At 38.7% G+C, this 18024-nt stretch overlaps 1 protein-coding gene across 1 annotated transcript in view; it reads left to right on the top strand.

Moving 5' to 3' along the window:
• Window positions 1–18024, top strand: part of ATL1 (atlastin GTPase 1) — an 81308-nt gene that overhangs the window by 8069 nt on the left and 55215 nt on the right. The window contains exon 2 of the mRNA XM_034992440.1: window positions 6646–6817. Within this exon, the coding sequence (XP_034848331.1) occupies window positions 6784–6817 (34 nt within the window). The 5' untranslated portion in view covers window positions 6646–6783. The remainder of the gene's footprint in view (window positions 1–6645; window positions 6818–18024) is intronic.

The raw sequence follows: 18024 nt of genomic DNA, 5'->3' as shown, positions 1-18024 counted from the left end.
TTGGTGGATTTGAAGGCCTAAGGGACAAATACTATCCCCAGATAACACAGTCACAATTTCATTAAATAGGAAACTGAAACTGTCACCTGGTCCATATAGGCCTTCGAACCATTGAGGCAACAGTTAGAGAGGGGAACATTGTACCGATTGGGGTGATTGGTCCTCATTACCAAGGGGAATTGGTTATTGCTCCACAAAGTAAACAAGAAGGACTATGTCTGAGACCCCAGTATGTACTAAAATACCTCTTGGTATTCACGTGTCTAATTATTACTGAACAATACGAAACTGCAGCAACCCAGTAAAGATAAGGCCACTAAGGACTTGGACACGTGGAAGTAAGTTTTGGGTCACCCCATCAGAGGAGATACCAGTGGAGGATAAGGGGAAAATGAAAGCTGTGATTATCACCTGGGCCTTGTGCTCAAAAACTGTCTTCTCTTTCCTTATCAGAACCACAATTTTGTTGACCTTTTCTGAGTGTCTGTGTCCATCAGATGAGACTGAGACTCTCCCCAATGCTAGGGGATAAATCTTGATTGGCCTAGCCTCTTTTCTCTTACTAGAGGGCTAGACAATTCTAGATAATAACACATAGGTAAAGTCCGTGGGAGTGCTTCTGGAAGGTTTTCCTTGCTTTTAACAAGGTACACAAGGCACAGACATGCCTTTTTTGTTTCTAGGCATGGCTAACTGCTTCTGGTGACTGGAATGGCAGATGCCATTTTGGCACCATGATAGGAGCCCACATTACAAAATAAGTCCACACACTAAGGATGGTAAAATGCAACCTTGGTCCTTGTGGCAAAGGCTGCTGGTATTCTCTAAAATCCATTTCCCTTCTTTTAAAAAAAAAAATTTTTTTCAGTAATCTCTACATCCAACATGGGGCTCAACGACCCCAAGATTAAGATCATGCTCTTCCAACTGAGCCAGCCAGGTGCCCTCCCTTCTTTCTTTAATATGAGATTTCTTAAATTTTAGTTGGATACACATACACATAATATATCAAATAGGTGGGACATGTACTGGTCAATAGAATTTGAGTAGAGGTGAAATGTGCCACTTCTGAGTTGTACCCTTAGAATAGATATATGCCCTTCTTTCCTTTCTTCCCTTCTATTTGACTGGAATGAGGATGCAAATGCCCAAGCAGCCATCTTGGATTATACCATGGAAGTCCAAGCTTACGTTCCTTGATATTTCAAAGCCACCATTATTAGCCCTGGAGGGTTTATGTTCAGATTATGTCATGAGAGAGAAATGAATATCTGTCTTAAGCCACTGTAATTTTTTACAGCAGCCAAATCTATGTCCTGACTAATATGGTCAATGATGATATTGAGCTGCTGAATTAATCACCACAAAACCAACCCATCTTCAAAAAATTATATGACAGTAATTGCCCTTTTGCGTTAAGCTATTATAGGGAAGGAACGAGTTGTAGCATCAACTATGGAGAAACTTGTGATTGAGAGAGCCCTTTTCTTTCTTAAGGAGGTTACATTTTATTCTTTCTTTTTTTTTTACTGAAGTGTAATAACACATACTTTTATATTAGTTTCAGGTGTACAATATAATGATTCAGCAGTTCTGTGCATTTCTCTGTGCTCAACAAGTCAAGTGTGCTCTTAATTCCCTTTATTTATTTTACCTATCCCCCACTCACCTCCCCTCTGGGAACCACCAGTTGTTCTCTGTATTTGATTCTGGTTTTGTCTTCTTTGTTTGTTCATCTGTTTTTTCTTAAATTCCACATATGAGTGAAATCATACGGTATTTGTCTTTCTCTGTCAGACTTATTTCACTTAGCACCCTCTAAGTCCATCCATGTTGTTGTAAATGACAAGATTGAGAGAGCCTTTTTTTTAGGATGGAGGGAAATGAGCGTGAAGGAACCAGTGGGGGAAAAAAAGCATTGAGGATATAGAGGGAGGGAACAATTTATGAAGTAACATTCCAGTGGGGTCAGGATGAGAGGAGATCTAGAGTACTAATGTACAAATACCTTTCCTTCTTTTTTTCTGATTTAAAATAAACTTGACCTTGACTTTTTAAAAGTAGCCTATTGCTATGTAATTATCATGCCATATAATTCACCAATTTAAATTGTATAATTCAGTCATTTTTCATATATCCACAGAGTTGTACAGAATTGATTTCAAACATTTAAAAAATTTTAATTGCCCCCAAAAGAAACCTGTACTCAAAAGCAGAAACTGAGGGTTTCTCTTCAACCTCCCTTCCACCCTCCCTAGCCCTAGGCAAACTTTGATCTACTTTCTGTCTTTATAGATTTGCCAATACTGTACATTTAATATAAATGGAATCATACAATATGTGGTCTTTGTGATTGGCTTCTTTCAGTTAGCATAATATTTTCAAGATCCGTGGTGTAGCATATATCAGTACTTCATTCCTTTTTATGGCCAAATATTCCATTGTGTAGATACACAGTTTTGTTTATCCATTCATCAGTTATTTGGCATTTAGGTTATTTCCACCTTTTGACTCCTTTGAATCATGCTATTATGAACATTCCTGTACACATGTTTTCATATAACATATGTTTTCATTGCTTTTGGGTATATATGAGTGGAATTGCTGGCCATATGATAACTCAATGTTTAACTTTTCAAGAAGCTGCCAGACTGCTTTCCAAAGTGGCTACACCATTTTATATCCTCACCAGCAGTGTATGGGTATGCCAATTTATCCACATCCTCACCAACACTCATTGTCTTTTTCATCCTAGTAGGTAAGAGGTAGCATTTCATTGTGGGTTTGTTTTTTTTTTTTTAAGTAGCCTCCACTCCCAGCATGGACCCCAATGTGAGGCTTGAACTCATGACCCTGAGATCAAGACCTGAGCTGATATCAAAAGAGTTGGATGCTTAACCGACTGTGCCACCCATGTGGCCCTCATTGTGGTTTTGATTTGCATTTTCCTAGTGACTAAAGATATTAATCATCTTTTCATGTGTTTATTGGCCATTTGTATGTCTTCTATGGAGAAATGTCTAATAGATCCTTTGCCCATTTTTAAAAGTTGAGTTATTTGTATTTTTACTCTATCATACTGATACTTCAGATTGACTCAACACCACAGGGTTCATTCTATCCTTCCTCCTTTCCTTGTTATAACTTTATCTTAAAAAGCAAGAAATCTGGCTCTGATTATGTACCATATATTTGTCCAATCCTAGTGCATATATTAAGTAATTTCAGAATTGTTAGCCCACATATGTCCTAGAAGAAAAAAAATCTGAAGTATGTTGTACACCTGAAATTAAGGTAACATTGTGTATCAACTATACTCAAAAAATGTTTTTAAGTGAACTAGAGTATGATACTTGTGTATAGTTTTTGTCTTTAGTCTTATAGCATATAGTCAAAATACTGTTTTCTGAAGTTTTTCAGATTAGTTCTTCCTACACCCTCAGTGTAGTTATGTTACTCACCTGTAATTCAGTTAGATTCACTTTTTTTTGTTTGTAATTCCATTTTGAGAACTCTCTCTACACCCATAACCTGGTTGATTTCAATTATTTATTTATTTTGGAGAATGTGAAACATTACCATGGCTCTAAGAAACAGAGCTATATAAAAAGGCTATACTTAAGGAGGATCAATCTTCTTCACCCCCTACTACCCTGTTCCCATTCTCCCATTACTTCCATCCTATTCCCATCCATCTCCTGTAGGTAACTGATCTCACTAGCTTCTGGTTTATTTTTCTTGTATTTCTTTTGCATAGAAGAGCAGATACCTTTGTTCTTTCATATCCTTTTCTTTCTTACAGGATGGGTAAAGCATTTTCACTTTTCCCCCTTCCATTTAATAGTGTATTCTGGAAATCAGTCTGTATCCATTCATAGAGATCTTCTTTATTCTTTATTACAGCAGCATAGTATTTCATTGTGTAGATATAGTATATTCACCCACTCTCATATATTGTTTCCAGTTTTTTGCAATTACATAAAATGTTGTAATAAATAATCCTGTATATATGTATTTTCATATGGTTGGAGGTATTTATTTGGAGTAGATTAAACTTATGGTTTTAAAAATAAATAAATAAATATTTTTAGAATTGAGGGGAGAGACAGAGAGAGAGAGAGAATCTTGAGCACTCTCCACACCCAGCATGGAGCCCAACACAGGGCTTGCTCACATGACCCTGAAAGCATGACCTAAGTTTAAGACAAGATGACCTGAGTTTAAGACAAGAGTCAGATGATTAACTGACTGAGCCACCCGGGTGCCCCCCAAAATAAATATGTTCTAACAATGTCTACTGTCAGAGTCTAGAAACAGTGAAACTTCTGCTAGCAATGAGCACAACTAGCACCCTGATCTTGGTTTCTAAGTTTCTTTTTTCACTGAAAGGAGCCAGAACTTCTTGGAGAAATTGGCTAATTCTAGTTCTGAGGCAGGGAAAATACAAGGGAAACTTGAAACATTTTCTTATGCCAGAAAATAAGGAACTGATCACATAGGTGTTAACTTGAAGGGGCTCCCATTGGCCAAATTTAGGGCAATTTGAGGATTAGAAAGAATAATGATGATAAATAATGCAATAATTTTTTTTTTTTTGCTTTAGATTTCATGAATCTATGTGGTTCTCAACAAAGATGGGAGAGGGAATGTCAGCTGCTAACTGTGAAATGTAAAAGAAATGATATAATTATTTAAAAATCACCATTTAAAAATCATTAATATAAACTTGATTCAGGCAAGGGTATCAATGGATACTAAAACCATTGGGTGAAGTTCTTGGCCAAGATAGTCACAGTCTCAAGTATTAGCCCACAGATTACCTATTAATTACAAAGAAAAGAGTTTTTTTTTAATGTATTTTTCAGTTAAGAATATATATTGTAGGGCGCCTGGGTGGCTCAGTTGGTTGGGCGACTGCCTTCGGCTCAGGTCATGATCCTGGAGTCCCTGGATCGAGTCCCGCATCGGGCTCCCTGCTTGGCGGGGAGTCTGCTTCTCTCTCTGACCCTCCCCCCTCTCATGTGCTTGCTCTCTCATTCTCTCTCTCTCAAATAAATAAATAAAATCTTTAAAAAAAAAAAAAGAATATATATTGTAAGGACCCATATATGAAAAAAAAGAATATATTGAATTATACAACTTTGTGTGTCTGTCTGTGCATGTGTCTGTGTGTATGTGTGGAATCTATTCTTTTTAATGAGATTCACTGAAAGGGATTATCGGGCTAGAATGTGAGCTGAGAATTATAGTTAAGATATACAAGAAAAGCAGAACACACTTCTTTTTAGTCTATGAATTTAGTTTGTAGGTATAGGGTTGAGATAATAACTGTCTTCCTATGTTGTTTCATTAGTGTTTGGGGAATGCAACTCTATTGAAACTGTAATGTAAACTTGGTTTACAGTGTTCACAGCTCTGAGATCACTAGAACCATTAACTGAAATATGGAATGCATAAGATTAGGCAGTGGTGGGTGAGATAGTTTGGTTTTGAAATGTTGATTTTGAAGTGTCAGTAGAAAAACAAAGTGAAGATGACCTCAGGCAGTTATAAATTTGGTTCTAGTATGATGATTTTCTCTCTTTGAGAGATTTTAAGACTAGAGGCATAGATTTGGGAATTATCAGGATGGAGGTCTTGTCTGAAGCCATGATAGCAAATTACATTGAGTAAACATAGAGTGAAGAGTTGCTTATGATGAAGAATAAGCAGAGACCAAAGATTTGGTAATTAAGAGGATAGCAGTAATCTTGTAGGCAAAACTGATCTGTAGAGTGTGGGCAACAACTGAACGCAGGAGAAAACTGTGTGAGGAATGGGATAATGGTATCCTGAGGGTCAAGTAGCCTGAAAGGACTGTTTCTAGAATACTGAAAACTGAGTTTGCAGGCAGAGAGGAAGAAATCAGTGGAAAGGGAGAGGTTGAGAATATTTTTTTAAGTGTTTATTGCCTTTTGCTTTCTATTCAAAATTCAAAAGGTCTGCAACCTTTGTGGCTGCCAAGGCTCCCCCAGACCATGTGGTATGATTTTACTTAAAATATTTGGCAATATAATTCCAGAGTTTTTCTCTGCAAATCTAGTGGGAAATTTTGCCCACTAGATATTGAGTTACTGACATACTATGATGAATCTCCAGCTTTCATTTATCTTGATCTAAATTTTGCTGTCCTAATTTTAAAAGGCAGGCCTGTTCAGTATACAGGTACAAAAATGCATTGATACCCTCTTTACCAGCATGACCTTGCTCTTAAAATGGGGGGAAATGGTGCCTGGTAGATAAATGCAGATTATTTTAATTTCTTTGGCTATATAAATGTTGCCTGCATATTTGTACTAATGTGTAACTCTTATAGGAAACAGGTATTTGAACATCGAGAATAATGCAGTATATTGGTTTGTGTATTTCTGTGACTGGCTAATGCTGTTAAATTCTTTGAGAGTGTGTGTGAGGGGGTGCTATTTATTTGTATGTGTGTTTTCCATTGAAAATGTTGCAGTACATCGTCTGTCCCTGTCTTCATGCTCTGGGGGTGGGCCGAGGTAGAGAGGGTGTGACGCTGGTATTTGTGTGAACTCAGGCTTGTGATGCTGAGCTTGGTTCATCCGCTTTCTCCTCCCTTCTCCTCCCCACTTCTTCCACCAGCGCCACAGCAACATCCTCAGAGCCTGAGCGAACTGCGCCCAGCGGCGGGCACAGAGCCTCCCACCGCCAGCAACCTGCGGCCCGGGAGAAGAGCCAGCGCAGTGACAGCGCCTCACCGCCACCAGTCCCCAGACCACCATGGCCAAGAACCGCAGGGACAGAAACAGTTGGGGTGAGTAGCATATGGTGCCTTCTGTAGCCTGCATGGGGACTAGCCTTCTGCTTCTGGGGACAAGAGGGCCAAGGGCTGATCGGTGGCGGAGTCCAGGGCTGGGAGACGGGCCACAACCGAGCTGCTCCCTGTAGGGCGGGAGAAAGCATGGCCGAGCGGTACCGGGGTAGCCGGAATCGCGCTGTGGGAGAGGGCTGCAGCTTCTTGCAGGCCGAAGCCCCCTGCTTCTCCCCCGCCCTCCTCCCCCAGTCCGCCTCCTCGCAGCATTTGGACAGCACCCGCCGGTAGCCTCCCGGGGACTCGTTGGTTCCGCTTTAGCGATCGGTTGGCAGGAAGGCGATGAGAGTAGGCAGGGGCTGTTGTTAACCCGGCCGAGAGGGGTGGGGGGCGAGGGGGTGAGGATCCCTAACCTCCACCCCCTTCCGCGGGAGCTGTGAGCCCTTCCGCCTGGCAGGGCGCGGGCTCCCGAGCGGGCGGCGTGCTGGAACAATGAGGCAGAGCACGCCGGGCCCGGTGGGAGCGTTGCGGACCTGAGCAACCCAGGAGAAGGGGCGCCCGCTTGGGAGTCCCCCAGCACTACAGTACTTGTTTCAATTTGGGGCTTGGGTGGGGAATTTGGGAAGAAGGGAAGCGAAGTTGTGGTTTGCAGCCGCTGCTTCACCCCAACCTGGTACCCCACTCAGGCCAGCCCTGAGGGTGGCATTGTTCTTTGGTTTTACCTTTTGGAGATACTGGACTCATGATTCAGCACCAGGCCGAGGGGAGGGGGGAGGAGAGGCTAGGCCCAGTGGGTTCACGCGGCGAGTGGGTGGGCGGCGCTCACGCAGGCGGAGAAGAGAGAACGCAGTGATGCAGGAGAAATCGCAACCCCGCCCGCTCTGCTGCTCCAGACTTGGTTCAGGACGGAGAGTGTGGGCAGATTGGGCGTCTTTTTCTGCCTTGGGCTCCCGTTTTCTTCCAGTCACAGTGCTAGCCCCACTACCATCTTAGGAACGAAAGCCTTTCAGGGCGTTTTATTATCTGAGCCAGAGCCGATCTTAGGTCCTTGGTGGGTAAATATTTTGTTATTTTGGAAAGTTTACATCCACTAGGAGTTTGGAGCTCCTTGATTGTCTTATGTGTCTCAATGAGATCTCTTCTATAACTGTCCTTCAGACCAACAGGTATAAATTTATATTTTAATTGGTTGTTTTTGGCTGACTTTTATCAAAAAACCATATTTCTCGTTGCCTCTCTGGTCACAGGACCAACTTCACTCCCACTAGGCAAGGTTTACATTTGAGGCATTATCCAAGATTTGTGGTAAGTGGGGGAGTTGGCGCAAGGAGGTCTGTCTTTAGTTGTCTGAATTTAAGAGAAGGTGGTTGCATTTTCTGAGATTACAAAACCCCAGTTTTAGTAAGTGTGACTATTGCAGTAACACCTTTTTCTTTGCTTCTTATGAAATTATGAGTAAGCTTTCTCAGTGTCCTCTTACCACCACCCTTTTCCTTGGCCTCCAGAGTAGGAATTTCTTGAATACTCACAGTTAAGGTGTGTATGTTCAAGTCAGTTTTGGTCTTGATCTCTGTGCATTGTTGACTCAACCCTGTTAAAAGACATGCATATGAAAATTTATTCTAAGGATTAAAATTTTTCTCTTTAGTGAAGCTTTGGATCATTATTCTTCAGTATTTCTTTGGGTACAGATTTCTTATATAGTGGAGGTTTTTGTTTTTTTTTTGTCTCGGGAATGTGGTTCTCAAATGGGATTTGCATAAAAATCACATTGGGAACTTATTAGAAATGCACATTCCCACATCTTCCAGCTGGGGCTTTTTTAAAAATTATTTTTATTTTATTTATTTTTATTTTTTTGTAAGTTTTTATTTTAATTCCAGTTAGTGTAATATTAGTTTCAGGTGTACAATATAGTGATTCAACACTTCCATACAACACCGGGTGCTCATCATGGTAAGTACACTCCTTAATCCCCATCACCTATTTAACCCATCCTCCCACCCATCTCCCCTCTAGTAACCATCAGTTTCTTCTCTATAGTTAAGAGTCTGTTTCTTGTTTTGTCTCTCTCTCTCTCTTTTTTCCCTTTGCTCATTTGTTTTGTTTCTTAAATTCCACATATAAGTGAAATCATTTGGTATTTCTCTTTCTCTGATTTATTTCACTTAGCATAATACACTCTAGCTCCATCCATGTTGCTGCAAATCACTCAGAGCTTTTCAGTCAATAGGTCTGAAATGGGGTCTAGGAATCTGCCTTTTAATTAGCATTTTAGGTGATTGACAAGCATTGGATTATTTATATTTGATGGGAACATGTCCCAGACAGTTTACCCAGAAGTCATCAAGAGTTTCAACTCAAGTGATGAATTAGGAAAAGAAATACTAAAGTCACTATGTGTTCACTGGATATTTTCACAGGAAAGAAATATTGGAATTGTGGAGTCTTGATGCTCTATGGAAATGCTTTACTACTCTGATTTTTCTTTGCTATAAAGTATATATGACATAAATACGTAAATGACTTAGAAAAACGTAGCATATAGAGTAGGAAATAGAGGTTTTTGATGAAGATGTTAGCCATGTCTGTCCTGATTCCATTTTATTACTAGCACCTAGTGTAATACCTAACATAGTAGGCATTTAATAATAACAAGAATAGCTAATGTCATTGAGCTATTATCATATGACGTAGGTATTATAATCCTCATTATATATATCCAAGGTAAATGATAGAGACAGGATTCCAACTCTGGCAGTTTGACTTCAGATTCTTTTATCTTCACCACTATGCTATACTGCCTCTTTACTGAATTGATAATACCTTCTGCAAATTGTATAGAACTACAGTTTTCAAGGCACAGTCACCTGCATTATTGCATTTGATCTGTAGCTTCTTTAGTTGGCTGGACATAGTCTTTTGTAAATAAAAAAAAAAAAAAACTGACTCTCAGGTAGGTTAAATAATTTGGCAAAAATCATATATTTAGTGAGAGGACTGAAATTAGAACCTAGGGTTGTCTTCTAATTTATTTTCTATAACATAATACTGTGGAATTTTTTAAAAAGATTTTATTTATTTGAGAGAGAGAGCATGTGCGCGCACAAGCAGTGGGAAGGGCAGAGGGAGAAGCAGACTCCCCGCTGAGCAGGGAGCCTGACATGGGGCTCTATCCCAGAACCCTGAGATCATGACCTGAGCCGAAGGCAGAGGCTTCTGACTGACTGAGCCACCCAGGCACCTCAATACTGTGGAATGTTTTATATGATAATGGGGCATGGTGTGAAGGTAGAAGGAAAACAGGCTCTTGTAGAAGCCAGAGGTCTGTGATGAGAAAAAACTCAGGTGATAGCTTGTAAAAAAAAAGACAGTGAACTAACCTTGTCATCTAGCTAAATACTTTTCAGACAAGTTAGAAAGCAGTGAGTGGAGTTCAAAGGTAGACTATCCAGAATTGGAAAATACAGTGATTTCCAAGAAAAGGGCAAGAGAGATTTGCAAAATCTGTACAGGAAACCTAAAATTCGGATAAGAATTCTGTAGGACCATATCACAGCTAATATTTTTATCTGAATAGTCAGAGACCTGTTAGGTTCTAATAGGGCCATGGAAACTACAAAGCAGAGAAGCATCTCTACTAATACCCAGAATTGGGGGTGGTGGTTGAGGATCATACCCGGAGATACAACTGAAAAGCAGGTCTGTGAGTAGAACTGAGAATTCCAACACCGGTACCTAAATCTGCACCAAACCAGAAGTTTATTTTTTATTTTTTTGAAGATTTTATTTATTTGAGAGAGAGAAAGTGAGTGAGAGAGAGCATGAGTGAGGGGAGGGGCAGAGGGAGAGGAAGAAACAGACTCCCTGCTGAGCAGGGAGCCCATGCCGTTGCAGGGCTCTGATCCCAGGACCCTGGGATCATGACCTGAGCCGAAGGCAGCCACTTAACCAACTGAGCCACTCAGGCACCCCTGAACCAGAAGTTTAAATAAATTTAAGCATTTAAAAGTCCATTCTTCAGAGGCAGACATTATTATTTGCATTTTAATATATAAGGAATCCGAGATTCAGCATGAGGAAATGTGCCAGAGGTCCCATAATTTATATAAGTTATAGATCCAAGATTTAAATTTAGGGTTGTTTGCTTCCCCAGCCCATGTGATGAAGACAAGGAACTAAAATAATATGCCAAAAAGGTCCCGCAACAAGCCTATTTAGGCTTAAGCTGGTATAAGAAATCAATGCTCTATAAACTTGGTCGCTTTGGACTAGAAAAAAGGGCAAAGAATGTACTAGTGTGAAAAATAAAGGATTCAGATGACTATCAGAGACAGTAGCCCAGAAAGCATTCTTTCAAGATTGGGCTTAGAGTTTAAGTACTACCAGAAACAAAACAGAAGTGCATCCTTTTTAATTTGTTTTTTTAATTACAATTGCTTAAAACTTGGGAGTCCACATGGGAATTTGGGTTTTCTACAGTGTAACAGAAACTGTCAGTGCAATGTTGCTTTCGAAAAATAATATTTGTATGTCAGCTTTTTCTGCCCTTATTTAAAAAAAAAACAACTATCTTAGCTTAGGTAAGTGTAAGGAGTGTCTATTTGTTGAAAAGGCATTGATCAAATATTAATTTTTAGGTTTCTGTTTTTGTTTTTTGAGGTAAGATTAAAAGCGATCTTGAGTATAGTATAGTCACTTCCTGCTCTTTCTTCGCCAATTGGCTGTATTCTATTTTTCTTGAAAGGAGACCATTTGTCCCTTTTTACTTGGCTCATTCTGTATATATCTATTCCTCCTAAAACAAAATAAAATTTCTACTGAGTCATACATGTACCTTCCCTACAGACTCTCCCATCCCATTTCACTAATTTAATTTGCCTTCCCTACATCTTTTTTTCAGATACATTTTTCCTGTACCTATATATTTTTTATACTTTGTATCTTCTTACACCTTGTCTTGATGACTCCTGGGTTATATATTTGCTCAGTTTCAAACTCTGCAGCTTTTATTATCTTTAGAACCAGTGACTAGACTCTAAATAGAACCTGTGATCATCAGGAAAATGATCTACTGTGAGATCATTTTAGTCATAAAAAAATGTTGGAGTGTTTTTGAATTTAGAGGCTCTTCCTCTTTTTATAAAGTTTTATGAAAAATATCTGTGTATGGGGGCGCCTTGTTGGCTCAGTCGTTAAGCGCGAAGGTCATGATCCCAGGGTTCTGGGATTGAGCCCCCATCGGGCTCCCTGCTCTGGGGGAAGCCTGCTTCTCCCTCTTCCACTGCCTCTGCTTGTGTTCCCTCTCTCGCTGTCTCTCTGTCAAATAAATAAATAAAATCTTAAAAAAAAAAAGAAAAGAAAAATATCTGTGTACAAATGAACAATATAAAACACAGATGTTCACTTTTGAAGAGAATGATAATGAGAATCTGTATGCCCCCTCCCAACTGAAGAAATAAAACTTTATCAGTATTTGACACTACTTATGTGTCCTTCCTTAATGGCATCCTTTCCTTACTCCCCGCCAAAGATAAATACTTTCATAAATTTGATGTTTATCATTTCCTGATCATTTTTAACATGTGTATATCAAATATACATTTTTAAGAACCTAATATAAAATGGAATCTAGATTATGCATTTTTCCACAAAGTATTTTGTTCATTTCACATCCTTGCTCACACTCGGTATTATAATAGATGTGAAAATGGTATCTCATTGTGGTTTTTTCTATGTGCCTTTTAGCTTTCTTGTCCCTCATTTCCTGATTACTGTCCCTATGTGTTTAGTTGACTTTTTTTGTAGTGTAACATTTTAATTCCCTTGTCATTTATTTCTTGTGTATAGTATATGCTATGGTCTGAATGTTGGTACCCTCCAAAATTCATATGTTAAAGTCCTAATATCCAGTGTGATAGTATTAGGAAGTGGGGTCATTGGAAGATGGCTTAGGTCATGAGAGTGGAACCCTGTGAATGAGATGAATGGGATTAACCATGCTTTCTTAAAAGAGGCCCCACAGAGATCCCTAGCCCCTTCCACCATGCCAGGATACAATGAGGAGTCTACAACTTGGAAGAAGGTACTCACCTGACCATGCTGGCAACCTGATCTTGGTCCTCTAGCTTCCAGAACCAAGAACTAAATTTCACTGTTTATAAACTACCCAGTCCAGGGGTGCCTGGGGGGCTCAGTCGGTTAAGCGTCTGCCTTCGGCGCAGGTCATGATCCTGGAGTCTGGGGATCGAGCTCAGCAGGGAGTCTGCTTCTCCCTCTCCCTCTGCTCCTCCCCCCACTTATTCTCTCTCTCTCTGTCTCTCTCTCAAATAAATAAAATCTTAAAAAAAAAACACTTATAAACTACCCAGTCTATGGTGTTTTGTTATAGCAGCCTGAACTAAAACATTCTAGAACTACCATAAGGATTACATTTAATATCCTAAAGTTATAGCATTCTAATTTGAAATTATATCAGTTTAACTTCAATAACATACAAAACTCTGCTCCTTTATAGCTCCATTTGTACCCCTTTAGTTACTGATGTCACAGTTACAACTTTATACACTATGTGTACAAAAACATAAACTAATAGTTTTTTTAAAAAAATACATTTTAAAAATACCAAATAAGACCTACAGATGGCCACAGACACATGAAAAGATGCTTAAATCACTAATCATTAGGAAATGCAAATCAAAACCACAATGAGATCTTACCTTACACTTTTCAGAAGGACTAGAATAAAAAAGACAAGAAATAGCAAGTGTTGGCAAAAATGTGGAGAAAAAGGAACCCTCACACACAGTTGGTGGGAATGTAAATTAGTGCAGCCACTATGGAAAACAGTATGGAGGTTCCTCAAAAAATTAAAAATAGAAATACAGTATGATCCAGGCATTCCACTACTGGGTATTTACCCAAAGAAAATGAAAACACGAATTCCATATGTGTGTGTGTGTATGTGTGTGTGTGTGTGTGTGTGATAATATTCCACACATTGAAATATTATTTAGCCATAAAAAGCTGCGATCTTGCCATTTGGACAACATGAATGGACCTAGAAGATATTATGCTAAATGAAATAAGTCGAACAGAAAGACAAATACCATATGATTTCACTTATATGTGAAATCTAAGAAACAAAACAAATGAATAAGTAGCTGAAACAGTCCTATAAATACAAAGAACAAACTGATGGTTGCCAGAGGGAAAAGGAGGGTTGGGAAGATGAGCAAAATGGGTAAAGGGGAGGGGGTGATACAGGCTTCTAGTTATGGAATGAATAAGTCATGGAGATAAAGGTGCGGTATAGGGAATATAATTGATGGTATTGTAATAAGGTTCTATAGTGACTGATGGTAGCTACACTCGTGGTGAGCATAGCCTAATGTATACACTTGTGGAATCATATTGTACACCTGAAATTAATGTAACATTGTGTATCAACTATACTTTAATAAAAAATGCGTTAGTCCCTTAAATTATGTAGAAAACAAAATGTGAAACTACAGACAAAAGTTATAATAACACTAGTTTTTAGACTAATAATTGGGGGTTTTTTTGGTAATATATTGGTCTTTTAATCATGTAGAAAACAAAGGAGTTACAAAATGTTCTAATAATACTAGCTTTCATAATTGCCCATGTATTTACCTTTATTGAGATTTTTATTTCTTCAGATGGTTTTGAATTACTGTCCAGTGTGCTTTCATTTCAATCTCCAGGACTCTCTTTAGCATTTCTTACAGGGCAAATCTAGTGGTAATCAACTTCCTCAGCTTTTGTTTATTTGAGAATGCCTTAATTTCTCTCTCACTTTTGAAAGACAGTTTTGCCAAACATAAGATTCTTTGTTGACAGGTTTTTTTTTCTTTTAAAGCGTTTTTAATATATCAGCCCTCTCACTGTATTCTGGCCTCCAAAGTTTCTTATGAGAAATCTGCTGATAATCTTGAGGATTCTTTGCATGTGATGTCAGTTGCTTTCAAACTTCTGTCTTTGTCTTTCAACAATTTGGTTATAATGTGTCTCAGTGTGGGTCTCTTTAAGTTTATTCTGCTTGGAGTTAGTTGAGCCTTAAATGTTTGTACTCATGTCTTTTATCAAGTTTGGGAAGTTTAGGGCATTGTTTCTTCAAAAAATCTCTTTACCCCTTTCTCTCTCTTCTCCTTCTGGTACTCTTACAATGCGTATGTTAGTCTGCTTGATGGTGTCCCACAGGTCATTAGGCTCTGTTCGCTTTTCTTCAAACTTTTTTCTTTTCTGCAGCCCCAATGATTTCGATTGCCCTATCTTCAGCTGCTGATTCTTTCCTCTGTCTGCTCAAATATCCCTATGAATCTCTATTGTGAGCTTTTCAATTTAGTTACTGCACTTTTCAGCTCTAGAATTTCTTTTTGCTTTCTTTTAGGTCTCCTATTTCTTTATTAATATTTCCATTTTGTTCAGTCATTGTTTTCTTGACTTTCTCTGCATTTTCTTTTAGCTCTTTGAGCATCTTTAAGACAGTCATTTTAATAAGGTGTTTGTTTAGTAGGTTCACCACCTGGTCTTTCTCTGGGACAGTTTCTGTTGATTTATTTTTTTCCTTTGAATGGGTCATATCTTCCTATTTCTTCGTATGCCTTGTGATTTTTGTTATTGAAGACTGGACATTTGAATCTAATAATGTAATAAGAAATAAGAAAGTCAGATTCTCCTCCTTCCCCAGTGTTTTCTGGGTTTGGGGATTTTGGGGTTTGTTTCTGTTTTAATAGCTATAGGATGTCTATGCCGAGGATCAGCCTAAGATGTAAACTTAAGGTCTTCTCAGGTCTTTTTTTAGCCTGGGCCTTTCCCTGGGCATGTGTGGCGAGTTTCTGATTTTCCCTGTATATGTAGTTGCTTTCGAATACTCTAATCTTAAATGTCTGACTCCGAAAAGAGAAAAAGGTGAAAACTGAAGAAGGGGGAAAAAAAAGGTACTGGCCCTTTAAATCTCCTGGAAGTCACTTCCCTAGAAGGAAGGGGCAGTCAACAATGGGGGAGAATACAACAACTGTCCACCTCTGTGTCTGCACCTTTGTGATAAGAAGCAGTAATCAGTGATAGGAACACAGATCCCCACTTTTTGGAGGACAGGTTCCTCATTGCCTACCCTGACTTCTGCAAGATGTATGTAAGCTGCTGTGGGAACATGTGTGTAATTGCCTGCCATAGGGCTGAGGGGTGAAGGATCAGTACTTGCTGCTGAGTTAAGAGTTGGAATTGACTTAAATTAACTGCAATTTTTTACCATTCAAGCCTTCCCCTGGAAGTTGTAAGCCTTCAATAAATTCCAGAGTTCCAATAGTTGTATCAGATAGATTCTGTCAGTGTAATTATTCTCCTGGTGTTTCCTACTCTGCAGTCTTCCCAACTTCATTTTAAGCTCTAGAACCACTTAGATTTTATTTTTATGGATAGTGTGATGTAGAATCTCTGAATTTTTTTCCATATGGATAACCAAGGGTCCCAGGCCCATTATTGAATAATCCACCTTTTTTCCCATTGATCTCCAGACTGTATTGTCAGATATTATTCCTGGATATGAGTGGGTCAGTTTCTGGGTTTCTTATTATGTTGCAGTGCTATTTATCTGTCTATCCCTGTGTCAGTAACACATTATTTTAGTTATTGTAGTTTCATAGTGTCTTCATATATGGTACAACAGATTGTTATTGTGATCTTATTTAAGGATGTTTTGAACTATTCTTTATTCTTGGCTTTATGCTTCTGTATAAAATTTTAGAATGAGGTTTTCAAGTTCTTTGGAAAGCCCAGTTGGGATTTTTTTTTTAATTAAAATTGTATTCAGTTAAGGAGTGCTTGTGTGGCTCAGTCAGTTAAGTGCCTGACTTTGGCTCAGGTCATGATCTTAGGGTCTTGGGATCAGGCCCTGTGTTGGGCTCCACAATCAGCAGGGAGTCTGCTTGGGATTCTCTCTGCCTCTCCTCTGCCCCTCCCCCAACTCGTGCTTTCTCTGTTTCTCAAATAAATAAAATCTTTTAAAAAATTGTATTTATTGATTAATTTAATTAGAGTCAAGATTTTTACTGTACTGAATATCCCTATTCATGTACATGGTATATTCTTTCATTTGTTTAGATTTTGCTTCTTGATGTCTTTCAATAGTTTAAAGACCTTCCTTGAAGGACTGGCCTTTGTTAGATTTATTCTTATGTTCCTTATATTTTTTTGTTGCTATGATTTTTTTCCCTGTTATATTTTTTATTGGCTGTTAATAGCACCTAAAAATACAGTTGAATTTTACATATTTACCTTATATCTAGCAACCTTACAAAACTCTCTTATTAATTCTAATAAACTGCCTTTTGATTCTATAGAATTTTCTACATAAGGAAGCATATCACCTGCAAAAATGACAGCTTTATTCATTCCTTTTTAATCTTTATCTTTTAAGTCTTTTTCTTATCTTAGTTAGATTAAGAATGTTCTCCTTTATTCCTAAATAAAAGTCTTTTTAAAAGTCATCACTGGAGGGCACCTGGGTGTCTCAGTCGTTAAGCGTCTGCCTTCGGCTCAGGTCATAATCCCAGGGTCCTGGGATCGAGTCCCACATCGGGCTCCCTGCTCGGCAAGAAGCCTGCTTCTCCCTCTCCCATTCCCCCTGCTTGTGTTCCTGCTCTCGCTATCTCTCTCTCTGTCAAATAAATAAATAAAATCTTAAAAAAAAAAAGTCATCACTGGATGTGGAATTATAATAAATGCTTTTTCTGTATTTATTGAAATAATCATTTGGTTCTTATTCTTTAATTTGTTCCTATGTTTAATTACATTAAAATATCTTCTGTGTTGGGGTGCCTGGGTGGCTCAGTTGGTTGGGTGTCTGCCTTCAGCTCAGGTCATGATCCCGGGGTCCTGGAACTGAGCCGGGTGTTGGGCTCCCTGCTCAGTGGGGAGTCTGCTTCTCCCTCTCCCCTCTGCTTTTTCTTTCTCTCTCTCAAATAAATAAGTAAAATCTTTTTAAAAAAAATAAGTAAAATAAAATATCTTCTGTGTTGAAGTAATCTTGCCTTCCTGGGATAAGCTCAGTAAGGAATATATAAGATTAGACTGATCCAGTTTGGGAAAATGAGTCTATTAAACTACCTGGACCTGCTGTTTTCTTTATAGTAAGATTTTGAACTATTGATTCAACTTCAATATTGATTTTGGAACAATTAAAT

The sequence above is a fragment of the Mirounga leonina genome, unplaced genomic scaffold, assembly GCF_011800145.1.
Source record: "Mirounga leonina isolate KUSES-001 unplaced genomic scaffold, KU_Mleo_1.0 Mir_82, whole genome shotgun sequence".
Lineage (NCBI taxonomy): Eukaryota > Metazoa > Chordata > Mammalia > Carnivora > Phocidae > Mirounga > Mirounga leonina.
Note: the sequence above shows the minus strand (reverse complement) of the source record. Positions and strands in the feature narration are given on the sequence as shown.